Here is a 27,816-nt window from a genome sequence, read left to right on the forward strand (position 1 = left end):
GCAGGCAAGGGTCAAACTGGGTTGTCAATCAAGGGGTTAAGCAGGAAGAGTTGTCGTAGGCAGGCATGGGGCAGGATACAGAATGCAGAATAGTCAGGAACAGGCTGGGTCAAACACGGGTAATCAAACAGACTAGATACAGAACAGATCGTATGCACAAGGCTCAGGAACCACTAGAAACAAGTTCTATCACGGGCAATTACCAACAGACAGACTGGGCTTTAAATATTATTTGAATTTCGCACCTTTGCGCGCTGACGTCATACGTCAGCGCGCCTGCGCCTTTAATTACCACAGAGATCCTAGGGATTCGTCGGCCTAACGTGCGCCCACGCGATCCGGCGCCTGCGGCCTAACAGAACCCACACAAGCCGGCGGGCGTCCCTGCTGTCCCCCCACTAAACCACCAGGTATGTCTCTTACACAATGAGCCTATCTGTGTCAAAGAAATGCTTTTAAAAAGGCATTTTCTGCAGCATAATGTTGCTTGAGTATTGTCTGTAACTTGTATGCGAATGATGAGTGAGCGTGTGGTCGCTGGAACAAAGAATTTGAAATTGTCGCCCTAGAAATTATGTCCATACGTTTTTACGTACTTATGACATGCCGCACACAAGAACTTGCATACTATCACGTCTACTAATCTCGTTGTGTGTTTTGCTAGCGCAGATCAATACTTCTGAATAGCCGTGCTATTTCTGATAAATTGCTCCAAAAAGGGTTTTTATTCGTTTTGGGACTACAGACGATTTCAAATAGCATTGTGTGTGTAGAAGCTGGCGATTTTACATTTTTCTCTATGGCAAGACAAAACGAATGACTTGTCGCCGAAACTCGCTTTTAAGTAAACACCTGTCCTTAAAAAACCTTGGGCCAACAGTTAGTAGCCAACCTATGTTGCTACATTAATTATACTAGGTCTTCCAAACAAAATAAAAGGCCACATGTGTTAGGTACGATGTCTGCAAACTGCATTTACTGGCACACTATCTTCGGAAGTGAAGCAATAGCTTAGTTTTCAGTCTCTTATAAGGCAAGCTTTCTCCTGAATGTTTCTCCTTTGGAAGTTTCCAGCAATAGGGATGTAGGTCCCTGGAGTTTGTACATATACTATGTGAAGACCTACTTCCCTAGTGCTGAAAACTAATCTATGCCGTCCAACCTAGCTGTGGCAGAGAGACTTGCACACCCCTGGATTCGTTCTATGTAGACTAGTGCAGCAGAGTTGGCAGACACCGTCCCCTCCATGTTCGACTATGGGGATGGTGTTTTTTAATTTTTGTTTTTTTTACTGGAAGCCTTCAGACAAAAATATTAAACTAAAAAGTTATAACTGCATCTCGTCTGTCCACAGAAGGGTTTTGTGTTGTTCAGATGTGTTTTGGTGAATGCAAAAGAGAAAAAGTTAAGCAGCACTCCGTACCACAGTTGTTTATTCAGTAGAACAGACTAGTCGTGCTGGGCCACCAAGCCTAACGTGTTTTGGGATACTCCCTATTAGAATATGGAGTGGATAGTCCACTCCCTTATCATTTCCTGTTGCAATTGATTTCACTTTTACCGTCGAGAATTCTTTCCTGGAAAGGTTTGGTTTTTTGCAGTTGACTGCTAGAAGGGACTTACTGTTGTAAGAATATGTGACTGGTTTGTGCTGGCTTTATAGAGTGAATTGGCACAACCACAAGGAGTTGGATAGGCTTGTATCCTGCAATTTAAGACCTCTGCAACCATTTCTTAGAATGTCAGTCATTCGACAATTCCACCAAGTGTGACTGAAGGAACCCTCTTCTCCACAACCTCATTCACCAAACAAATTTGAAAGCCATTTAGGGGGTAGTTACACTGTATATTATCTTATACATTTTATCTTCCTCAATTAGCCTCAAATATCTTACAGACTTGGGAGATGAGTCTGTGGGTTTCTTAGTATTTAGTCCATAAACAAGATGGACGCTAGGGGTTCTAGAGACAATGCAAATGATAGTGGAGATGGGGGCAAGAATGCCAGGTTCCTTACTCCATTTCATCTACATCAGAGAGGCTCACCATAAAGCTGATCTTTGGTGATCTGCTGGGTACAGTTTTCAGGATCTGAAAGGCTTCCGTGGTCTTCCAATCAAGCCTATCAAAGAAGGAGGGAGTTTAGAGACATAAGAAAGATTGCTTAATGTATGTTGTGGTTTGTCTCACAGCGTGTGAGACTCTACGCCGTGCGGGACCATGTCCCTAAAATCACACACAATTAAAAACAGTTGCGCAGGCTGGAACAGTGGTGGATAATGCTATAAGCTATGCCCCTGACGAAGCTGCTTGGCAGCGAAACGCGTAACGCGGCGTAGGTGGAAGGTGGTGTGGATAGCTCCCACTCTTCCCAACGTAGCTAGGTAGGAGGTGTGCTGGTGGAAGGGTGGGCACTGATGGAAACAGAACTTTGCATCCCTTATAGAGCTGGCAATAATAGTGGATACTAAAACCCGTTACTAGCTTATAGCATTATCCACCACTGTTCCAGCCTGCGCAACTGTTTTTAATTGTGTGTGATTTTAGGGACATGGTCCCGCACGGCGTAGAGTCTCACACGCTGTGAGTGTATATGTTGGTGTTTTGCCAGTTAAGCTCTTTTTACTAATTTAAATTAAAAGTTATATTTTATGACATAGTTGCAACCATAGCCTGAACTGGTTGGCTTGCTACATTGTAACTGGATGGGTGGTTGTTTCACTCTCCACTACTGAATGTAGCTGTTTTGCTTTTTTCAATTATTCAATTTGTTGCTAACCTGCAGGCTAATAGCGGCTTATGATTTAGTCTGCTCCCAATATCTTTTTGGTTTGTCTACCTGGAACAAAAACTTCCTTGCCTTTATGTACAAAGTGGGGAAGGAATCTAGATATATATATATATACACACATACCTATACAATAAAAATCCCCGCATTGCAATCATGTATCGCCTCCCCAAAATACACAAGACATTAAGCAATCCGCCAGGCAGGCCAATTATATAAAAATCATATTTCAAAAGGTACAGTCCACTTTATTAAGACATTGGAGAACATAAATTGGTGTAGCACCTACAATGGATGATGTGTTATGTGTCACCTCTATACACCTGCATTCCTTATGACAAAGACATAGAGGCAGTGGGAAGGAAGAATACATCCCCCAACAGGTTGATTTCATCATAAAGGGTATCCAGTTTGTTTTTACTAATGGGTCAGTTTTATTTACAAATGTCGAACTGCCATGGGAACAAAATTTGCACCAGCCTACACCAATCTGTATATGGCAGACAGGGAGAATAACTTTTTTTTGGGGTTCAGAGGAATACAGTAAATATATTGTTCTATGTTGTCACTATATAGATGACTGTTCATATGGAAAAAAAATTATACTTTTATAGAATACATAAATAACAACAATAGAAACCTGCACTTCATCAAAACGATCAATCAGAGGGAGATCAATTATCTTGATCTGACCCTAATGGGTATAGGGTAAAATACGCACCAAACTCTATAGAAATCCCACGGATGGAAACTTTCTACTACATGCTGAGAGTGGACATGACAGGAAATTGATCTCAATTATCCCCTATGGGCAAATACTTCAAACAGAACTACACACATGACATCTATTATCAGGAACTTCTGGGTATTTTAAGAAAAAAGGTTTAAAGAAAAAAAGTTATTATAAAATAGTGGAGATTGCTCACAGAATGAACGGATTCATAAAGAAATATGCAAAAAAAAAAGATTTATTTAAAATCTAAAAAAAGGTCTTTTCCAGGAAAGATCGTAATTGTTATGTCTATGGCCACCTTAGAAGCAAGCCAATGTTGTCTGTCAGATATTTGTCAAACTTGGCTACCCACGCATTTGGGGGAAAACTCACTGATACTAGACCATGTGGTTCTATGTTGGCTGGTGATCCAAAACAAACTAAATCATTGTACTCCAGATTACCCTGGAGCTTTATGGCAGCATGTTTCATCTCCATCTCTTTTTACATATGTACTGTATGATATCATCAATAATGGCCACCTGGTATTTCTCTTTATTGACCAGTCTGTGTGTTATATAACTGTAGGGATGTGATAATTTAGACACCCTCACATAATAGTGGCAGGCATATCCTAAAGGTTCTAGACGCCTAAATGGGTCCTAATGGGGACTTGTGTCAATCCTCTGCTTATGTAAGCCCCTGTAGTTCTCACAGTGTACTGTAGATGGCACTGTGCTATAGTATAAAGGTCTAGGTAACCATACGGCCTGGGTCCATTGCTTTAGCCCTTACCAAGCAGGCAGGAAGGGAATGGGTAGTGGAACCTAGGCGCTTTGGCCCTAGTAAAGTGAATAGCTATACTCTTTCATAGATCACTCTAGGTTATATAGTTGAGCAGCTCAAGGCCTGATGAGGAGAGTCAGAGGGATTAAGATCCCGGGTACTAATAACCCAGAAGTAGGGATGGTAGAATTTCCTATAGGTTCCACTTAGGGCACAGGCTGAAAGCTAAGGGACCATCTCAATTGCTGTTTATCTACTGCTGTAACTGTTCCCTTGCCTGCAGGGATCCAGCCGTTTTCTGATGCTGTGAGTATATGTGCTATACTTCATGCTATATGTTCTCTGTACTCCTTTGTGGATTGTCGTGTAAATAAACTCAGTTCCTGGTTAAGCATAAAAGAGCCACTAGCGCCCAGTTCTTGTGCATAAGCACTTTGTTAGAGTTGCACTACACCCTGCCTCCACACCGTTGCAAGGGCTTACACCTGAGAAAAAGGTCTCATCTATGGCACAAATATATTTGGAAGTAAGCTCAATTTATTATAGCGCTACATAACATTATGTGTGTTTAATGTATTTGCTTACCTTCTTCATCCAATATACTAAAAAAAGACACATTGCAATAGTCTCCCAAATGGCAAACAGTGAAATTCCTTTAATTAAGCAGTATGAATTGCTGTCTACTCCCTAACACACCCTTCATAAAATCTACTTTCTGAATATCGGTGACAGTTGCATAATACACAGAGGAAACACCCTTATGTTTTAATCCAACACAATTATGTGTGTTTGGATATATCGATGGCAAAATATTATTAACAGTAAATCCTTCCCAGAAAGGGCCTGGATACAGCATTGCCTTTCCACAGTGTCCTATTTAAACAAACATGTATGTTTTTACTTGTTTGCTTTTTTTGTGTGTAATACAAAATATTTCTTAAGTAGTCTTGAGGCATAGTGATCCAATTTACAGAAAGCCCCTTATGCAGAAAACACCAGGCCCAAAGTATTCAGGAAAACAGATACCATTCCTGTAGTAACAATATCAGGTTGCATAAATACAATTGCTCGGCTGCTAAACTTGTAACAATCTCTAATTAGGATACGTATATGATGTGATCAAAATACTAAACCAAAAACTGTAAGGTCATTTTAAAGCAAAACTAAAGGATATACCCCACAGATGTTAAGATAAAATGCACAGAAAGATGGAAACCCCCTCTACCAGAGTCCCTTTTCTGGAAGGGAAGAACTTTCGAGCACGGAGAACATTGGAAATAGTAAACATTTGTTCTGAAGTATGCATTTCATTTTTGACTAGGGATGAGCAACATTTTTTGCCAGGTAAAATCTTGCAATGAAATTTGCAGTTTTGTTCACAGTGATTTTTTCTTTTGCAAATGTGCACTAGAATTTTGCCATGTGATTTGCTTCACCCATACCCACACCCAAAAGTTTCGCCCACAAACTACAGTGTACCCTCTTTTTTTTGCAGGTAACCTGCGAGTACCCAACCCGCTGCAGGACTCTACAATGTAGTCTACTCCATACAGAGGAGACCACAGATTTTGACAAATTGATAAAATACCCCTTAAATTGATAACTACGCTTAGTTTGTTGATGTAAGTGTTATTTACGCAAAAACACAAATTCTATGATCACGGTATTTAATATGCAGATCTTAGGATTCTCCAGTGCTTCCACAGCACAGAAGCTGCAGCAGCACCACCACTATCATCACCATATCACATGACTAAAAGTTTATATTTGGTCCAGGCCTGTGATTGAGTCCTGAACTGAATCATGGATTCCCTAGTTAAATTGCATGTTGCTGGGTAGGATATAGCATTTTTGCATCCTCAAGTTTTTATTTTTTAATACCAGAGAGTTGAGTTTTTCTCCTTGCACTTTCTCTGTAAGTGACCAGAGGAGGAGCCTGAGCTGTGGAGAAGTGTTTCACTGTGGTGACTGGACCAGTATGCTGTGATTATTACCATGAAATAATTAATGCAGCAATGTGATTAATTTCTAGGGGCTCTGTCAATACAGGTGCTGCTAACTTAATTAATTATTGCGTTCCGCTTCACTACTTGGAGGCTTATGTTTTACATTTGTACATTTACAGTTTAAACGCTCACCGAGTATAGGATGTGGTTCAGGTGCAATTGTCCCAAATGCTTCGCTTGCCTTAAATACAATCTTAAAGATCAGGGACACTCACCGCTCTCCGTTGGAGGTCCGGGTGCTGCGCCCAGAACCCATAGCTTTGGGAGAACACTTCACTTCGTCAATCCCCTTTGGACACGTACTGCAGGAACTTCTTGGACGCGGTGTCAGATCAAAGAAGAAACTTTATTTCACATCAAGTACCAACTCACGCGTTTCGTGCATTTCCACACGTAATAAAATTGATTGACGATGCTAGGGCCTCTATGTCTTGAAATGTTCAAGCCAATGTACCATTTGCTCAGACTACCATGTCTTACAATTCTGGCACGACTGTTAAATTACTGGGAACACCGTTTCATAAATTATTGGGCCACTGTGCCAAAAAAACTGGGTCTACTTTGTCTTAAAATACTGCTGATGTGTTATAAATTGCTAGACATCATAAAATCTGGAGCCATTATACTGCCTCATATATGATGGTGTCCCTATATCATGAAATGCTTAGGCCATTGTGACATGTTTGCTAGTACTGTATATTGAAAAAGTGGAGTTGCTCTGACATACATTGCTGGGACATGAATTACCGGAGTCACTATGTCATAAATTGTGTTATGTAATGCTTGAGCCACTGGGTTATACTGTATATTTATGAGGCACTTCTGTCATAAAATGCTAAGGTCATGCTAAGGTTGAAATGCTTAAAGTAGGTGTGATAATGGGTATTTTCAAGAGCCTTATCACATGGGGTGCTTTATCTTGTGGTGCATACCAAATATTCTGCAATGGATTTGGCTGATGAATTCTGAACCAAATCCTTATTTCCTTATATAATTTTACTGAATTCTGAAAAAAATATGCCATGTGGCCTACAGTCACATGATTTTAAGGATTTGGATTTGGTTTCGACCAGGCACTTGGATATGGATTATTAATTCTGTGGCAAAATGCTTGGATTCTGCCAAAAGCTAAACTGAAAATGAGATTTGTGCATCTTTAATTTTAGCCCACTTTAACTGCTAGTTCTGCTTACTTCCGCAGGTTGGTTCTTCAAAACCAGCGGAACTTTTTGCTAACTCACTATTTACATGCTGGGTAATGATATTGTACTTTAAACAGGGGGCAACTATACAGGTTAAATAAAAACTACAATAACTGGCATGCTCTGGGCACTGCACATCTTTCAAAAGTCATCTTAGTGTGGCATTGTGGGTGTCAGCAGAGGGTGGGAACTTAGTATTGCTGGTACTTGAAGTTCGTAAAAACACATTAGGAGTAAATTAATATTTACATATTCTTTTACTGAGATTTCCCACCATGCAGATTCGGCTATATCAAATTATGGGTAGTTTTGGGATAGTCTTGTTTTTAAAATGGTTAGAGCTGCTAATCCTGAGCTGCATGTTCACTAGCTGGAAAACCCTGATGCAGATAGTAATAATATCTAACAATAGTCACAAATTTATAAGGCCCTAGTTAATCAGAGGGGAGACTGTGGTCCTGGTGCTAGCCAAATTCTGGTCGTAAAAGTTATGGAAATTGTGTAGCTTACATATAGATTTACATTAACACTTACATAACCATTTTATATGACTTTCGTAAAAACTTGATTAAAAACTTACTTTAGATATGGACAGAGCAGCTGGGCAACGGGACAGCGGCAGCCAGGAGAGTAAAGCTGGCCATAGACACAAAGATACCATTGTATGAAATGAAGATTGTGGAGTGTCCCCACATTTTTCGTACCATGGTGATTAGTCGTTCAGTTAAAAGATTTATATTGTCTACCAAAAAGATCTCTGCATCTGACAATATCAATGGGAGATTTCCAATACTATTTGTCGGACATAACTTTCGTATGATTGCCGTCTGTCAATTAATGGCCCGAGCATATTATATTAATCTGAATGGTTATTTGCAGGTTGGAATATTGGCACGGACGATCGTTTAGTCTGACATAGGCTATAATCTGCAGGTCTATGGCCAGTTTAAGATGTAAAATTAGATAAACTCCACTGACCACCAGTGAATTTAAAAAAAAAAAATTAATTCCCAGAGAATCAACTAATTTATTATCATCTTCATTTTTAACCTTTTACATGAACTACTTACTATAAACTAACATTGGCTGTTTATATTGGGATCTATTTACTGAGTGATATGAGCTATCTCCTACATGGAGAGGAATGCAGAGCTGTCAACCTACAAAAGCAGGTTATTGTGGACCTGTGGTACTGACCAAAATTTTTCCAGTTTGAAAGTGACATTGTGTGCATGCGCACAACCTCTCCTAAAGCCACGGATTCTATGCTGATGTCATGCTGATGTTCTGCGCAACTCCACATGTGCACATTGGATTTTCGTCCACAAATTGTGGGTAATCGTCAAAATGCTTGAGTAATGGAAGACCGGGGGAGATCCCAAAATCAGGTAACTCCTGAAAAAATAGGGGGGTGAGGTGACAGTTCAGGGAATGACTATTGGGTCCCATAGAAAGATCATTCAACTTCCACAGTTTACATAATTTGAGCAAAAACTTCCATTATCAAGAAGTAACAACACAGAGCAGCAAGACAGGAATGTGTGTAGGGTTTAAACATAGGGCAAATGGCACTGTTATTGGGACCCTCAGAACCCTTTAAAAACCAAAACTTGGTAATCAGAGGAGGCAGTAGTGGAGTAGTAAGTCCACTACTGCCTCCTCTGATTACCAAGTTTTGGTTTTTAAATTTGTTTATATCCTTTTATTCTTTTGGCGCCTCTGTTCTTTATATACAATACTAAGTCCACCCTGGGTGGGGTCAGGACAATCTCCCCACCTGCCTTTACAGTGGTTGTCTATTGGTAACCCTGGTTTGTGAGTATATGTTATCTACTCTTATTTCATTATCCCTTACCAATATATATTACACTATTGGGGCTCTTGGTGTTCCTTTTGTTTAAGAGAGCAAATATATACTGCAGCTCTTTTCAGTCAAATCCCATGGGACGCCATCAGTGAAATGGTTGGTGAATTCAGGCTGGACTGGCAATCTGCCTGTTCGGGCATTTGCCCGGTTGGCCGCTGACCACCACATACCTCCCAACATTTTGGAAGTAAAAAGAGGGACAAAAATTTTTTTCCCGCACGTAGTGCAGCAATTTTTTGACCACACCCCTTTCTGTGACCACACCCCCTAATTACCATGTTTGTTTTACAAAACTTGGCAGGTTATGAAAGTTTGAAAATATTTCTCCTTATCTAAACTGTGTTTTTGTGTCTCAAAATTGTTACAAAGTATCTTATTTGCACCTGTTAGCTGTTCTGGGCTCTCTGCTAAAAGCCAATAAAGTGAGAAACTTTGTTTCTTTTTCTGGCTGTTCAGTGCATAGAAAAGAGGGACTTTCCAGTACAAATGAGGGACTGTGGGTTGAGCTGTCAAAAGAGGGACTGTCCCTCCGAAAAAGGGACAGTTGGGAGGTATGCCCGCACCAATGTTTTTTATTTCATTGGGGGAGCCCTGACCACCAATGTTTTGTTTTTTAATTTGGGCAGGGGAGTGTCGCACATTTATATAGTTGTGTTGAGGGGGAGGCAGAGAAATGACATGTTTTGATTGTATTATTAATTGTAACGGCGGCACCAGCCCCGCCCCCTGCACAGCCAAGGCAACTACAGTCATACCCTGGGCCTATTGGCTCATTGCTTTTCACTCACAAATCAGACAGTGACACTTGAATGAGCCCAGCAAGCGGCTGCTTTTACTCTCGTAGGGGCGGGGCGAGCCGTGACAGAGCGACAACACGACGGGAGCGCGCATTGCTTCGGCCATCTTATAAGCAACAGCGCATGCGAATAATAATAATCTTCATCAGAATATCTGACTATACTCTAGACTGACAACAGTCGCCATACTGCTGTGTACGCTTGGACAGAGCTGGTTGTCTAATGAAGGCCTGGGAATGGCTGCACAGTGACTGGGAGCTGAGCTGGGACACTGCTGTACCGGGCTAATGTAACACTGTATATACGGACTGATTTGGGTTACACTGGTATAAGAGAGCGCACATTGTGCTGACACACCGCCGGGAGCAGGTAGGTAATCGCAGTGTCTGTGCTACATGGGCTTCCAGCTGTTGATAAAACTCCGAGACAGACAGGGATGTTGCTGCTGCTGCTGCTGGGGGATATAGTAACTCTGCTTAACTTGCTCCTCTCAAGGAAACGTTACCTTGTCCTGCGGGACCTGCTTTTTAATTTGTCACTTGAAATGTTCAGTCACAAATACACGTCTGATGCGTGGTACTAATCCTAGTGGTACTAATCCTAGGGGTACTAATCCTAGTGGTACTAATCCTAGTGGTACTAAACCCAGTGGTACTAATCCTAGTGGTACTAATCCTAGTTGTACTAATCCTAGTGGTACTAAACCCAGTGGTACTAATCCTAGTGGTACTAATCCTAGTGGTACTAAACCCAGTGGTACTAATCCTAGTGGTACTAATCCTAGTGGTACTAAACCCAGTGGTACTAATCCTAGTGGTACTAATCCTAGTGGTACTAATCCTAGTGGTACTAATCCTAGTGGTACTAAACCCAGTGGTACTAATCCTAGTGGTACTAATCCTAGTGGTACTAATCCTAGTGGTACTAAACCCAGTGGTACTAATCCTAGTGGTACTAAACCCAGTGGTACTAATCCTAGTGGTACTAATCCTAGTGGTACTAATCCTAGTGGTACTAATCCTAGTGGTACTAAACCCAGTGGTACTAATCCTAGTGGTACTAATCCTAGTGGTACTAATCCTAGTGGCACTAACCCTAGTGGCACTAATCCTAGTGGCACTAATCCTAGTGGCACTAAGCCTAGTGGTACTAAGCCTAGTGGTACTAAGCCTAGTGGTACTAAGCCTAGTGGTACTAAGCCTAGTGGTACTAATTCTAGTGGTACTAATTCTAGTGGTACTAAACCCAGTGGTACTAATCCTAGTGGTACTAATCCTAGTGGTGCTAATCCTAGTGGTACTAAACCCAGTGGTACTAATCCTAGTGGTACTAAACCCAGTGGTACTAATCCTAGTGGTACTAATCCTAGTGGTACTAATCCTAGTGGTACTAATCCTAGTGGTACTAAACCCAGTGGTACTAATCCTAGTGGTACTAATCCTAGTGGTACTAATCCTAGTGGTACTAAACCCAGTGGTACTAATCCTAGTGGTACTAAACCCAGTGGTACTAATCCTAGTGGTACTAATCCTAGTGGTACTAATCCTAGTGGTACTAATCCTAGTGGCACTAACCCTAGTGGCACTAATCCTAGTGGCACTAATCCTAGTGGTACTAAGCCTAGTGGTACTAAACCTAGTGGTACTAAACCTAGTGGTACTAATTCTAGTGGTACTAAACCCAGTGGTACTAATCCTAGTGGTACTAATCCTAGTGGTACTAATCCTAGTGGTACTAAACCCAGTGGTACTAATCCTAGTGGTACTAAACCCAGTGGTACTAATCCTAGTGGTACTAATCCTAGTGGTACTAAACCCAGTGGTACTAATCCTAGTGGTACTAAACCCAGTGGTACTAATCCTAGTGGTACTAATCCTAGTGGTACTAAGCCTAGTGGCACTAATCCTAGTGGCACTAATCCTAGTGGCACTAATCCTAGTGGTACTAATCCTAGTGGTACTAAACCTAGTGGTACTAATCCTAGTGGTACTAAAACTAGTGGTACTAAACCTAGTGGTACTAAGCCTAGTGGTACTAAGCCTAGTGGTACTAATCCTAGTGGTACTAAACCTAGTGGTACTAATCCTAGTGGTACTAATCCTAGTGGTTCTAATCCTAGTGGTACTAATCCTAGTGGTACTAATCCTAGTGGTACTAATCCTAGTGGTACTAATCCTAGTGGTTCTAATCCTAGTGGTACTAATCCTAGTGGTTCTAATCCTAGTGGGAATTGCTGAACAGCCCATGTGTCGTGTGCAGGCTGCCTGTGGTCTCGCTTTACGACTACAAATTTCCCTGTCCTCTCCAACTCCTGCGATCAAGTGACAATAAAACAATATTAATTGGAATGTAGACAACATAGGGTGCTATTATTAATGTATAAATGAGGAAAGATTCATGTGATGGTGTCAGGCCTGCATCAGTGTGTCCCTCTTATGTGCCCCCCAATCAGCCTCCTATTCCTGGCAGCACCCACTCCCCTATCATGTGTAAATATTGTCATACAAATCCCCTCCCTGTACTGCTCGACCTATGGGACCTGTTACCCAGAATTCTTGGATCCTGGCATTTTTCCATATACTTTTATCGTTACAAAAAAAAAATGAAACCATTTATATAATTATTTGTTTAAAATAAACTATATGGGAGATGGCTTTCCTGTAATTTAGCATTTTCTAGATATCTGGTTTCAAGATAAGGGGTCCCATACAGTACGTTCGGCCGCAGTTTACCAGTTATTGAAGAAACAAATATTAAATATTTCTGTGTTTGATACACTGCCACAGCTGCACGTTTGATAATCACTCATTTTGTCAGTCCCATTTGCCCTAATCATGTCACATTTGTGTGTGACTTTTATGTAAAACCCTATTATATGTACAGGTATGGGACCTGTTATGCAGCATGCTTGGATAAATGATATTATTTGTAATACCTTAAATCTTCTAAATAATAACTGTAATCCCAATAGGATTGTTTTGCCTCCAATAAGAATTAATTATATCTTAGTTGGGATCAAGTACAAGACACTTTACAGACACAGAAAATAATTTGTAAGTTTTGTTAAAATAGGAGATGGCCTTCCCATAATTGGGAGCTTTCTGGATTATGGGTTTCTGGATAGTGGATCCTATACATGAACTTTGCTAAGGTAATATTGCAACAGGCACATGTATGGGACCTGTTATCCAGAATTCCTGGGACCTGGGTTTTCCATAATTTGAATCTCCATACCTTAAATCTACTAGAAAATCATGTAAACATTAGATAAACCCAATAACCTGGTTTTGCTTCCAATGATTAATTACAGTAGAACCCCCATTTTGCGTTTTTCAGGGTACCAGAAAAAAAATGTAAAATCAGGGAAATGTATTATGCAAAATATATAGGCGGGACCACGAAACAACAATGTAAATTGAGGGAAGACTTAAAATCAGGGGATGTAAAATTGAGGTTTCACTGTATATCTTAGCTTGGATCAAGTACAAGGTACTGTTTTATTATTATTTTTATTCCACAGAAAATTTGTATCAAATGGAGTCTGTGGGAGATGGCCTTTCCATAATTTGGAGCTTTCTGGATTATGGGTTTCTGAATAAGGGATCCCCTTACTTGGTACTTCTGGGATATTCTGGTTTAGTTTTTAGGAAAATAGCAACAGGTGCGATAGTTGTGTAATTTAAATAAAACATGCAGGTATGAGATCTATTATCCACAATGCCTGACTCTGGTTTTTCGGGTAACTGGTTTCTGTAAAATTTGGATCATCATACCCTAAATCTGCTAATCCAGTACGGATTTATACTACTGCATCTGTTTTCCTCAAGTACATGGACAACGTTTACTATTACAGAGCAAAAAGAAATAATTTTAAAAAATGAGAATAGACTGGGAGATTTCCTTCTGGTAATTCTGAACTTTCTGGCATTTGGTTTCTAGGAATATTTTATCTGGCGTTGTTGGAATACAACTGTAGAACAGGTCTTGATTTGGATGGTTTCAGGAATAATTAAAGACACCAGCTTTATATGTACTGCACAAGAATCAGAGCTTTTTGTGTTGTGAGCACCACTAACCGTATCATATCAATGGTCTTCCCTGTTTCAGAGGCTGGTGGATACACCATGGTTTATTAGTATTTTTGCTTGTTTTATGCTTCATTATGCAAAAAAAAACAGTCAATCTTGTGCATTACAATAGTACCATGCTATAAAAGTCTGAAATGTAATGTGTGAGTTTTTACACCTTGTTTTAATATTCCATCCATTCGCACTAAAGCTTACAGGGGTGGGGGGATATTAGTTTTGGGATCGTTGATATAGGAGGAACATGACAGTGTTGTAAGGTGTCTGCTTTTTAATGTGCGAACTTGTCCAAAGATGAATTAGGGAGCTGTTTGCAGAAATGCTTGTAAAGCAACAAGCGTCCCATTGTAGTGGTGTGTGGGCCAGGGCTGATTTTATTTCTGGGAGAGGGGTTGTTCCTGTCTGACTAACTGCCCTAGTCACTTTAGCATTTAATTTATGTACTTGCACTGGCCCCACCCTTCCCCGTTTGCTGGTGTCAGAGGGGAGCTGCCCGGCATGGGTATATAAGGAGTTGTGGTTCATAAGGATAGGAAGGAAAGGGCTAGTTAGGCTTTGAGTGGGCCAACCATTTGTTGACCCGGCCATCGCTATCCAACATGGATTTGATGTGTAGAGTGATTCATATTTTCCTTAAACTGAAAGGGTAATTCACCTTCAATTTAAAGGGATCCTGTCATGGGAAAACATGTTTTTTTCAAAACGCATCAGTTAATAGTGCTACTCCAGCAGAATTCTGCACTGAAATCCATTTCTCGAAAGAGCAAACAGATTTTTTTTTTTATTCAATTTTGAAATCTGACATGGGGCTAGACATTTTGTCAATTTCCCAGCTGCCCCTGGTCATGTGACTTGTGCCTGCACTTTAGGAGAGAAATGCTCTCTGGCAGGCTGCTGTTTTTCCTTCTCAGTGGGACATGGGTTTTTACTATTGAGTGTTGTTCTCAGATCTACCAGGCAGCTGTTATCTTGTGTTAGGGAGTTGCTATCTGGTTACCTTCCCATTGTTCTTTTGTTTGGCTGCTGGGGGGGGTGGGAAAGGGAGGGGGGTGATATCACTCCAACTTGCAGTACAGCAAGTTTATCAGAGCACAAGTTACATGACTTGGGGCAGCTGGGAAATTGACAATATTCATTTTGAAAAAAATGTTTTTACCATGACAGTATCCCTTTAAGTATGCTATATTAACTAGAAAAGAGATTTTTGTACCTTTGGTCACGGTAGAATGCCTGTGTCACGGCCTCTGTATCCCTTTAAGTATGCTATATTATGTCTTATTAGCAACTTTTTTAATTGTTTTGAATCTTTTGCCTTTCTAATGCCTCTTTCCAGCTTCTAATTTAAAATTCTTATATTGTTGGGGTGGTCACTGACCACAGCAGCCATACAAATACTATTGCTTTGTGAGACTAGAATTTGTTTTTCACTTTTAATTCAGGCACCCTCTTGTTAATTTTATAACATTTTTTTCCAACCAATGCCTGTTGCTAGGGTAAATTAAACCCTAGCAATCACATAGCTGTTAAAAAAGCGAAATAATTCATATAATCTTAAATCACATCATTCTGATCATATCACGGTCTACATCATTCAAAAAATTACATTTGAGGATGAATTACTCTTTAACCAACACCTAATGCTTATGGTTACATATTAAATGATGGTGCATAATTAGTCTCGTAGTGTGACTTGTATATTAATATTCACTGTATTCTACACATGTACTTTGAGACGATTTCTAAGGTCAGGTAACTGGCAGGAGTCCAGAGCATGTGCTGCAAGGGGCATCTTTAGAGGCACAGAGGACAATACAGAGCTCCTTAACATAATGTTGCGTTCTTTGTAAAGCCTTTGTTCTTTAAAGGAGAACTAAACTCCCCTTTAGCCAAAAGTCTCTGCTGAACCCCCCCCCCTGAATTGTGTCCCCTCTAGAAATACTGACCGCATATGCAGAATCAGCACAGCCAGCCAGTGGGGACTTTTGGCTAAAGGGGGGGTTTAGTTCTCCTTTAAGTTTAATGTCACGTGAGTGGAACCCAATCCACTGCTATGTGGCACATATTCCAGCAGTTCATTAGCAATAGAGGTTCTTATGGCACACCTTAGTGACAAGTGAATCCACAAGCTAATTGTACACGTGAGTAGCTATTATCTATGTAGCATAATGGTTTTGCACAATTCCTCATGTTGGGTGGTTACAGTTATTTTGTTTCCTTGAGTAAAACCACATGGACAGAACACCACACGTGCCACTCCAGGCACCTGTAACTCAAGGATTGGGTGTTAACTATCATAAGCATGTTATCCCTTGATTAGAAAAGGCAGAGTTTTAACCATTTAAAGGCAAACAAAAACCCTATCCATGATACTTCTAAGTTTTAGCCCATTACAAGGGTCTCCAACCTGAGAACCTTTCCTCCTGTGTCTCATAACACATTGCGAGTTTTGCTGTATATTTGATTCCATATTCCATTTTATTCCATACAACTACTGTATAAAATATGTACAGTGCTGCGTATACACTTATACTATATAGATAAAGCTATATATACATACACAATTTATAACCACTGCCATTATGCTGTCCTTATTGTTATTCTCAGCTCATTTTACTTACCAACAGTAAACAACTGAGAAACTAAGGGAAAAAGTTAAAGGTACTGGTTTTGTGTGTAAATAAGGAGAGTATGCAGCTGATTTTCTGTGCTGCTTGGGATTCTACACTGGGCTCCTCATTCATCCCCAGGCTAATCCCTGCCTCTGCTCCACAATCTAGTACAGAAATTACTTTAAAAAAACAAAAACACTTTACTGCCTAGATTTATGCTATATTTGTCCAGCCTGTAAAATATACAGTGTTAATGATGTGCATTACTCATCTAATCCATTTGCTTCCTGGCTGTTTCGTGCAAGTATAAAATTATAATAAGTATCTGAGTTTTTTTCTGTTGCTTCATTTAATGATTACATATATTTAAATGCAATGTATTTGATATCTGAAAAGCATTTCTATTAAATTCCGTAACAGCTGCTTATTTGTGTTTCAGTTATTTAAAGGGAATGTAAACCCAAGATTTCAGTTTTAACAAATGAAAGGAAATGTAACTTCCCATGCATGAAAATGTTACATTGTACTTTACTCCTTAGTTAAGTTCTAAGTGATTGTGTTCTTTCAAGGTGAAGTCACACACTCCTTGGATGGCTAATGCCCACTCTGTTGATAAAAATAGCAATGCCAATATGAAGAAGATCAGCAAGCACTCCGGAGACCTCTCTTTAGGTAAAATTCAGCTTTTATTTCAACAGGTTAAAAGCATTACATCATGGCGCGTTTCGTATCTAAACAATACATACTCATTTCCTATGAGTATGTATCGTTTAGATACGAAATGCGTCAGGATGTAATCCTTTTAACCTGTTGAAATAAAAGCTGAATTTTACCTAAAGAGATGTCTCCGTAGTGCTTGCTGATCTTCTTCATATCGTATACAAACACCCATTGCTACGGGTTCCGGGCGAAATTTTGTTTAGCGTTATGAAATACTTACTATTAACACCCTAAGAACATTTTCAGTTACCGTAGGACTGAGCAGCTTTATTTGTATGTTAATTGTAATGCCTGCTAACAGCCATTACTCAAACCCAGGGGTGTCCAATCTTTTTGCAACAAGGGCCAGATTTAGTGAGGTGAAAATGTGTGGGGGCCGACCATGGAACCTGACATTCTTTGAACCATTAACATCATTTAACTCATTTAAACAAGGAATCGCAGAGCCATAGCAGTAATATTTGGGCACATTAGTGAAATGATCTGCCACTTGGTCTATACTGCTGCCTGTGTGCTGAAGGTGTTAGCAATAGACACGTACTGGCACATAGTGATGCGCTGCTCTCGCATACTTCTTTAGTTTACTGTAATGGGACATCAATACGTCTATTGCACCTTCAGCCCTAAAGAAGTATGTGAAGTGTGCGTCACTATGTGCCAGTACGTAACTCAAACTGCTGGTGGGCCGCGTTATTATTAATTTCATGATGGAGGCTGAGGGCCGGTGTAAATTTGAAAACAGGCCGCATTTGGCCCCTGGGCCTGACTTTGGACATGCCTGCTCAAGCCCAAGATTTCCTGAAAACCAGGCACCATTCACCACATTTTAAGATGGCTATACATGCACAGACAAGATTTTGTGCGTGTCTCATCATCCTGACAATATCCATGCACAAAAAAAAAAGGCTTTGTGTAAGCTAATATTAGGTACTTATAGGGAGTACCTGATACTGTCCCTTTGGACATAATGCCCTTTCTTAAATGTTATATTATAATCAATATTCTTAGTTAATCAGGGAAATGACAATAAAGAGTCTGCTGCTGCTACAGTGTACCTGATCCTGTAAAAGCCTTTTACGGTTATATAAAACTCCTCTGTCAAAGTGAGGTGCCACACCATAAAACTTGAAATCTAAATGTTAATTGAGGTCACTGCCTTCAAATGTCAAGCAACATTCCTCTGGGCTGAAGCCAAGCTACTTGCATCAACTTCGATGGTAACTTTTCAGAACTGCAAAAGGCACAAGTTACATTGCAGATAACAGAGCCCTTTCCAAAACACTGGTGTTTTCTCAGTTATCTGCTATATAACCTGTGCCTTTTTTTCAGCAGCTTGAATGGCTGCCCCCTGGGTACACAGAAGCTTTTTTATACAGGTATGGAACCTGTTATCCAGAATAATGGATCTTTCCGTAATTTGGGTCTTCATGCCTTAAGTCTACCAGAAATTCATGTAAACACTAAATAAACCCAATAGGCTGGTTTTGCTTCCAATAAGGATTAATTATATTTTAGTTGGGATCAAGTACAAGCTCCGGTTTTATTATTACAGAGAAAAAGGTAAATCATTTTTAAAAATTTGGATTGTTTGGATAAAATGGAGTCTATGGGAGACAGCCATTCCATAATTCAGAGCTTTCTGGATATCGGGTTTCCGGATAAGGGATCCTATACCTGTATAAACTAAAGTAATTTTTCTGAAGCAAACACACATTCAAAGGATTTATGTACCGACTCCACAGCACTAATAATAATGGGCATACACTCCAATATCTTGCAATGTTTAGTGATGAGATGAAAGATGCTGTGGGTATTAAAATGGTAGACTTTCTTGTTATTATAATGTATAATACACCGTGAAATGTAAAATTAGTGTTCCACAATTATTTGTGCAGACAAGAAGCTGTTTATTCAACACTTGATACTTGAAATTCTTTTTAGTAGACATCAGTTTTTTTTAAAGTGTCAAAATATATTCCAAAGCATGTCCTGAAAGATGCTTTATTTAAATGATAAAACAGATGAATACTGTCAATAACTGAAAGAGAGTAATAATATCTTGTATCTGCAATAACCTTTTAATGAGTTATCTCAAAAATGAATCCTGATTAGGCCCCCTTGTTTTAGTCATGTTACTGGAAGTTCTCTCATCTGAAAAATGTCAACCTCAATATTTTCCTTTAGATTCCTATAGTAACTGTCATCTTACTCCTGAGATACTGACAGGCATTAACATGTTTCACCAGTACTTTATAAAATGAATTAATGTATGGTTCCCCTTATATCCTAATGTAGTTTGCTATTTTATTTACAGAATGAAAAGAGGAAGGAAAGTCAGTGAGGCTGGCATTAGTTTTTCTGATGAAGAGATGGGGAAACTGTCCAAGAAGTTGAAAAATACAGAATATAGATCTTCTGAGATGTCAAAGAGTTATGACTGGGGAAACTTGCTTCCAGATATTATTCTACAAATATTTCAGTATTTGCCTCTCTTGGACCGTGCACATGCTTCTCAAGTTTGCCGAACCTGGAACAATGTTTTTCATATGCCAGACCTTTGGAGATGCTTTGAATTTGAACTGAATCAGCCGGCTACATCTAATCTGAAGGCTACACATCCTGACTTGATAAAGCAGATTATCAATAGGCACTCAAACCACTTGCAGTATGTTAGTTTTAAGGTGGGTTTCATATTATTTTCTCTGTTCATTCTGTCAAAATAAAATGTGCTTGTTTCTGGGGTAGAAATATTATTCTTTTAATAAAGAACTCCTTATTGCCTGCTTTAATAAAAGCTTTTAATAATTTTAACAGTAAATAGCCTGTTGAAACCTTGCTAGACTGTTTTTTGGGTGCTTAGATACTCTTCTAAAAGCTTACTGATCATTGTAGGTGGGTTCTAATTCATAGCACTGGGAAGTTTGTCCTGCTATGTCCACCATTGACAAAATCTTATCAGGCTTATGTAATAAAAGTCACTAGGTTTTCTCAAGAGCAGTAACCAATAGCAACCAATCAGCAGGTAGAATTTTACCTGTTTAAAGGAAAATTCAACCCTTTAATAAATAAACCCGTACCCCCCACCCCATGTAGACCCCCCTCCCTCCTGCCCCCCGGGGAAATGCCACATACTATACACTTACCTCATTCAATTTGGCTCTAAATGTAAACATACTGATAAGGGATCTCTTTATGCAATTTGTTCTCATTTTTTATTATTTGTGGGTTTTGCTTTTATTCAGCAGTTCGCAATTTCAGCAATCTGGTTGCTAGGGCCCAAGTTACTCTAGCAACCATGCACTCACTTGAATAAGAGACTGGAATATGAATAGGAGAGGGCCTGAATAGAAAGACGAGTAATAAAAAGTATCAATAACCATAAATTTGTAGTCTTACAGAGCATTTGATCCATGACCTTCATTTTGAAGCTGGGAAGAAGAAGGCAAATAATTCAAAAACTATAAAAAATAATGAAGGCAAATTGAATAGTTGCTTATAATTAGCCATTCCAGAATATAGTAAAAGTTAACTGAAAGGTTTAAATTAGGGATGCACCGACTCCACTATTTTGGATTTGGCCGAACCCTCAAATCTTCTGTGTAAGATTCGGCCGTATACCAAACCCTAATTTGCATATGCAAATTAGGAGTGGGAAGGGGAAAGCATTTTTTGCTTCCTTGTTTTGAGACAAAAAGTCACACCATTTCCCTCCCTGCCCCTAATTTGCATATGCAATTTAGGCTTCAGATTCCGTTCGGCCGGGCAGAAGGATTCAGCAGAATCCTGCTGAAAAAGGCTGAATCCTGGATTCGGTGCATCCCTAGTTTAAAATATGGTGATTATAGAAAGAGCTCTCTGGAAACCCCAGGCCCCAATTATTCTGTATCATTCTGCTATGCCTTAATTTGAATTGGCTATTTACTGCCAAAATAAAATTGACACTGCGCAAATTAACTTAGTGACCTTTAATATATTAATGAGGGTTAGTGCAGATGATTTGGGTTTTATCTTGTAGTCACTCCCTAGCAGCGCTAATTTTGGAGGGTTAGCCCAGGTCATCCAGGAATGGACCCAGCTAATGTGGTAATAAGTAATAGTACAAAACTGATCATAGATCAAGATGTCTATCTATAGGGTCAACATCCCTGATTATAGCTTGTAGCATGTCATTTCCATTAATATATGTTTTTATAAAGAATGAAAAATATGTTTTTCTTTTACTAATATAATGTTATGAAATACTTAATCATTTTGAAGCGGTTGCTGTGTAAACAAGCCTATTATCTTTTATTATGTCTGCTTTGCGTAAGCTTAATTTACCGTAATCACGCCCTTCTTGCAAAATACTGCTTTTCTATTACTAGCAAACCTATGGCTCTAGTCTAGCTGTAATTACAGGGTGTGGTAACCAAGTCGCTTTTAAGGATTTTTCTTTCTCCAGGTTTGTTATGATGATTGTTCTTTCATTTTAACAGAGGGTGTGTGTTTGGTGTAGGAGTGTAAGGCAAGTTTTCCATGCCTGTGTACATGTTCACACAAGAGCAACATTTCTATATGTAAGATGGCAGAACGCATTAGTTGCTACTGACCACTCTACATTTTTTTTCCCACAGTTGCATGTTAACCAATGCGAGATTATAGTTTGCCTAGTGTATAAAGGGTTAAGGTCAATTCATTTACATTTTCCTGAACAACTGTGCTTATTATAAAGAATGTCTGTGCTGGTATAATCCAGTGTTATCTAGCTCATGGACTGTGAGCAAACTTTAAGATATTTCCTGCAACAGGTGATAATGTATTTTGTCAACTGCCCTCACTTCAAAATGGTGCTTGATCACTAGGCCACATCCTCTTTGGTGTAACACTATAGATCAAGAATAAATAAGCACTTTAAACTTTTTTATCACAAAAATTTCTGTAAGGGTAAGGGCACATGGAGAGATTAATTGCCCAGCAACAAATCTTTTAAACTGTTGGCGACTAATCTCCCGAAATTCCTTCCCGCCGGCGATTTACATGCCAGCAAAGTCGCCCCGAAGTTTCCTCGTGAGGAGGCAAATCGATTTGTATGCCATCCCACTGGCGATTCGTATTCTTGCCGGTGGGAATGCATTTGGGGAGATTAGTCAACCACAGTGGAGGAGATTTGTCACTGGGCGACTAATCTCCCCGTCTGCCACCACCCTAAGGGTAAGGACACACTGGCAAATTCGGAGAAGATTAGTCGCTCCGGCGACAAATCGCCTTTTCTTCGGGAGACAATCTCCCCGAACTGCCTTCTCCTACCTTCCTGTCGGCATAATGAAAAATAGCCAGCGGAATGGCACTCCAAATGCCATCCCGCATGCGATTTTTCATTATAGCTGGCGGGAAGCTAGGGGAAGGCAGTTTGTGTGCCACACAAGACAAGGAAGTAACTAAAAGAGCTGCAGTTGAACTGGATGAAAGAGAAACAAAATAAATCTGAATGTAGGTAGAAAAGTCTGTTATTCTGGGGTCTGTTTAAGGGTGGTGGCACACAAACTGTGTAGTAGGAGAAGGCAGTTCGGGGAGATTGTCGCCCCGAAGAAAAGGTGATTTGTCTTCTATTGATAATAACAGAGAGTGTCTTTAAACCTTTAAGCTGAAGGTCTGGGGCATGACCACAGAGACCCCCCCCCCGTTTAACTTTGGTGAGTTAACCCCTTCTGCTATCTCTGAAAAGAACTGGATTCTTCTTTGAATGTGTAGAAATTCAGGTAAAAAATGAACACCAATTGGATTTTTCCAGAATATCACTGTCTATGTGCTTATTGTTTGCCCTGCTGATCACATTAGATGCACAATAAAACTGTAAACCAGTGCTATAAAAAATGGTGATAATAGAAAAGTGATTTTTTTTCCCTAGTACTTATTTTTGTTTTGTTGTTTTCTTTATTTTTCAGGTTGATAGTAGTAAAGAATCCGCAGAAGCTGCTTGTGATATCCTCTCACAGCTTGTCAACTGTTCTCTGAAAACTCTTGGACTTATTTCTACTGCTAGGCCAAGCTTCATGGACTTACCTAAGGTAGACTCTCTTGTATGTGATACAGACCAGTATATCTTATTTACCTGGTAACAATGCTAAAGTCATGTTTTGTTTGTTTTGCTTTTATTTAGTCACATTTCATATCTGCGCTTACTGTGGTGTTTGTAAATTCAAAGTCGCTCTCATCCCTTAACATTGATGACACGCCCGTTGATGACCCATCACTGAAGGTATTGGTGGCAAACAACAGCGATACACTGAAGCTTTTAAAGATGAGCAGTTGTCCCCACGTTTCTCCAGCAGGTACAATTCTAGGATTTATTCTCAGATGTTTTTTGGTATGAAGCTAGCATTGATAGTTTTCATTAGTAATGTAGAGTTGTTTTCTGATGTATTTTAATGTAAAGAAAGATAGGCAATTTGTTACCTTCCAGATGTAGCTAAACTAAAATATCAGCATCAATGATGGTCGGATTCTAAGATTTATATTTCTATCAGCAATGCCAAGAGTTGCTTTTTCTTGCACTAAAGCTTTGAAATGATGCTTTAACCAATCTGTACAGAAAAAAGCCCTGTGCTGACCTTGATTAGCATGCAGAGAAGAAAAGCCACATCACCAGGGTTCTCCTGTAAAAAATCCTCAATCCTCGGCTTCATTAGGTTATGCAAGTTGAGAAATTGGCCTCTTGCATGCACAAATAATTGTCAATTCCTCTGATAATTTTGCTTGTGAGCCTGTAATCAACAAGCTAAATAAAAATTATTAGGGATGCAACGTATCCACTATTTTGGATTCGGCCAAACCTCCAAATCATTTGTGAATGATTCGGCCGAATACCGAACCAAATCCTAATTTGCATATACAAATTAGGGGTGGGAAGGGGAAAACATTTTTTACTTCCTTGTATTGTGACAAAAAGTCATGCTATTTCCTTCCCCGCCCCTAATTTGCATATGCAAATTTGGATTCAGTTCAGATGGGCCGAAGGATTCGGCCTGCTGAAAAAAGCCGAATCCTGAACCCGAATCCACAATTTTGGATTCAGCCGAACCCCCTGAATCCTTCACAAAAGATTCAGCCGAATTCTAATCCTAATATGCGTATGCAAATTAGGGGTGGGAAGGGGGAAAACATTGTTACTTCTTTGTTTTGTGACAAAAAGTCACGTGATTTCACTCCCTGACCTTAATTTGCATATGTCGATTCGGCCGGGCAGAAGGATTTGGCTGAATCTTGCTGAAAAAGGCTGAATCCTGGATTCGATGCATCCCTAATATATAGGGTTGCCACCTATTCTGGAAAAATAATACACCTGTACTGGCCTTCCTATATATTTATCTTTTTTCCCTATTTATAACATTGGGATCAACCATAATTTTTACCGTTCATATGTGTATATATTGCAAGGTGATTCTGCATACTAATCCATGTCTTTGGTATTTATGTTTCACCCAAAGCAAGAAAACATTTCAAGATGCCCCCCCTCCTAAAAAAAACTAATCTTTGATTAATTAAATAAAATGTAGTTTTAAGCCTCTCTCTCTCTCTCTCTCTCTCTCTATTCTTTGGTTCTGACTCTTAAAATAATGTAATAGGAGTCAAGTGCCTAAAATGTAAATCTGTTCATCTCCTTTCAAAGTAGCATATGCATGTTCCATTCCCTTACAGTAAATGAGCATCTTTCTAGTAACTTGTGTGATTTATTGATTTCAGGCTCTGTGCTGCACCAGACTCTTGACTTTGTTTATCTTGTGAAGCCCATGTTTACACAATAGAAGGAAATAAATGAGGTGTTTCTTTTGAAAGAGGACTCAGAACAGCACTACTTTGAGGGTTTACTAGTGTATTTATATAGACCTTTCTGATAAAGCTTACTTAGTTTTAAAAAGCCTTTCCTTCTACTTTAAAAGATGAGTAAATAACACATTTACCGATTTGTGTTATATCCTTTCAGGCATCCTTTGTGTAGCAGATCAGTGTCATGGGTTACGAGAATTAGCCCTGAACTACTATTTGCTGAGTGATGAGCTGCTAATTGCATTATCTTCAGAAAAACACGTTAGACTGGAACACCTCCGTATTGACGTTGTGAGTGAGAATCCAGGTCAGACCCAGTTCCACACAATCCAGAAAAGCAGCTGGGATGCTCTGATAAAACACTCTCCTAAAGTCAATTTGGTTATGTACTTTTTCCTTTATGAAGAGGAGTTTGATCCATTTTTTCGTTATGAAACACCAGTCACACATCTATATTTCGGCAGATCAGTAAGCAAAGAGGTGCTTGGCCGTGTTGGAATGACATGCCCACGTTTGGTGGAATTGGTTGTTTGTGCCAATGGACTGCGGCCTCTGGATGAAGAGTTGATCCGCATAGCTGAGCGCTGCAAGAGTCTAACAGCCATTGGACTTGGGGAGTGTGAAGTCTCTTGCTCAGCTTTTGTTGAGTTTGTTAAGATGTGCGGAGGCCGTCTCTCTCAGCTTTCAATAATGGAGGAAGTATTAATACCTGATCAGAAATATAATGTAGAGCAAATCCACTGGGAAGTGTCCAAGCATCTTGGCAGAGTCTGGTTTCCAGACATGATGCCCACTTGGTAGACTCTCAAACTCTCTACTTGTAAATTAAACCGCACCTTAGGTCTCCCGTACATCTGCATGGAAAGCTAAATTAATAATTTTTTATTTGTTGTATAATTGTTTAGATGATGCATGTAGGCACTAATTTATCAAACAATTCATAGCAATCAGGATCAAGTAGGGACCATTTAATTGCATTTTTTTTTAAATCGTAAACTACATTAAAAATCTGGTTGTCTATAACATGAACCAAACAGGCATCATTCTCTCAGTCCCAGGCAGTAAAAATTATTTTGTTCTTACTTGTTTTGGTCAGAAAACACAATAGTACAAAAAATGTAACATTATAAAAAATAGTATCTGTTACAATATACCAAAAGCTTTCATATTTGACAAAAACAATGCTGAAAGCCACCTACATAAAATATAAAGTCTGCAATACCATATTGTGTTTTCTCTTGACATAACGTTGTCATATCTATATGCTAGTCTTCCCATATGATTCTCCACTAGGGATATATGGTTCTCACCCACAGTGATTGAATAACTCTTGGATTTAAAGGAATCTGTGAAAGTATTTTAAAAGAATGACAATATAATGTACTGTTGCCCAACACAGCTAAAATTGGTTTGTTTGCTTCAAAAACCACTACTGTTTATATAACCAAGCTTCTTTATGTGTATGGGGTCAGCCATTCAAGTGCAGGATACACAGCAGATAACAGATAAGCTCTGTAGTATACAATGGCATTCTACACAGCTTATCTGTTATCTGCTGTGTGGCCTTTTATCTTTGTGGCTGTCCCCATAGCTACACAGCAGCTTATTTATATGAACTATAGTAGAATTTCTGAAGCAAATACACCAGTTGTACCTGTTCAGAGAAACAGTACATTGTATTTTAATTACTTTAAAACACTTTCACTAGGAAACCTTTCACTAGTAATACTTTTGACAGGAGACAACAGATGGATTCCTTGTTCTGTAGAAACAAGACCATAAAGACCATACCAAATAGAATGCCCTTTACTTTTATCCTTCCTACAAAATGCAGTACTTTTCTACCAGTTTCCTGTTCTATAAACAATGTCCTTTGATAATAACCTTCTAAACATTCTGATATCTGCAATTATTAATCCCAGTATTAAAGGGTCAGCTCACCTTTTAGTGTGATTTAGGCATAGACTATTTGATCTCTTTTGAAAAGTTGCTGAATATGACCTCGTATAAGACAGGAGAAAGCAGAGTAAGCTCCCACAGTGCATATTATAAAAACAAAAGGCAAAAACCACATCCTGCTGAAACGAAAAAATCAATTAGTCCTAAAGCATAAAACTTGTTTGGCTTTATCAATACATTGGGTGTAACTGAGTAGTTTCCTTGGGGAGTAAGGATTTGTATGTGTGTATGTATGTATGTATGTATGTATGTGTAACAAGGTTTCTGTGAGAACACTTTTTGGGCTTTTAAGGGTAAGGTCACACGGGGAGATTTAGTTGCCTGGCGACTAATCGCCTCTTATTCTGGGTGTCAATCTCCCCAAATTGGTTTCCCCTGCCTTCCCACCGGCTATAATGAAAAATCGCCAGCGGGATGGCACTCACGACCCCCGAGTTTCCTCATAAGGCAACTTCAGGCGACTTCAGAAAACAAAGTGC

The 27,816-nt window shown here is 39.4% G+C and overlaps 2 protein-coding genes across 2 annotated transcripts; both read left to right on the forward strand.

The window, feature by feature from the left end:
• The first annotated feature begins 10,253 nt into the window (after positions 1-10,253).
• Positions 10,254-26,597, forward strand: fbxl3.L (F-box and leucine-rich repeat protein 3 L homeolog). Its single transcript, NM_001093513.1, is given in 5 exon segments — positions 10,254-10,527; positions 19,887-20,253; positions 23,497-23,619; positions 23,712-23,883; positions 25,536-26,597. Coding segments are annotated over 4 exon segments (1,305 nt in total). The 5' UTR covers positions 10,254-10,527; position 19,887; the 3' UTR covers positions 26,180-26,597.
• LOC121400037 (autotransporter adhesin BpaC-like) lies at positions 10,536-13,180 on the forward strand. Its single transcript, XM_041582446.1, has one exon. It carries the CDS (start codon positions 10,728-10,730, stop codon positions 12,393-12,395), a length of 1,668 nt encoding a protein of 555 aa, XP_041438380.1. The 5' UTR covers positions 10,536-10,727; the 3' UTR covers positions 12,396-13,180.
• Positions 26,598-27,816: the final 1,219 nt, after the last annotated feature.

This window comes from Xenopus laevis, chromosome 2L (assembly GCF_017654675.1).
Source record: "Xenopus laevis strain J_2021 chromosome 2L, Xenopus_laevis_v10.1, whole genome shotgun sequence".
NCBI classification, from domain to species: domain Eukaryota; kingdom Metazoa; phylum Chordata; class Amphibia; order Anura; family Pipidae; genus Xenopus; species Xenopus laevis.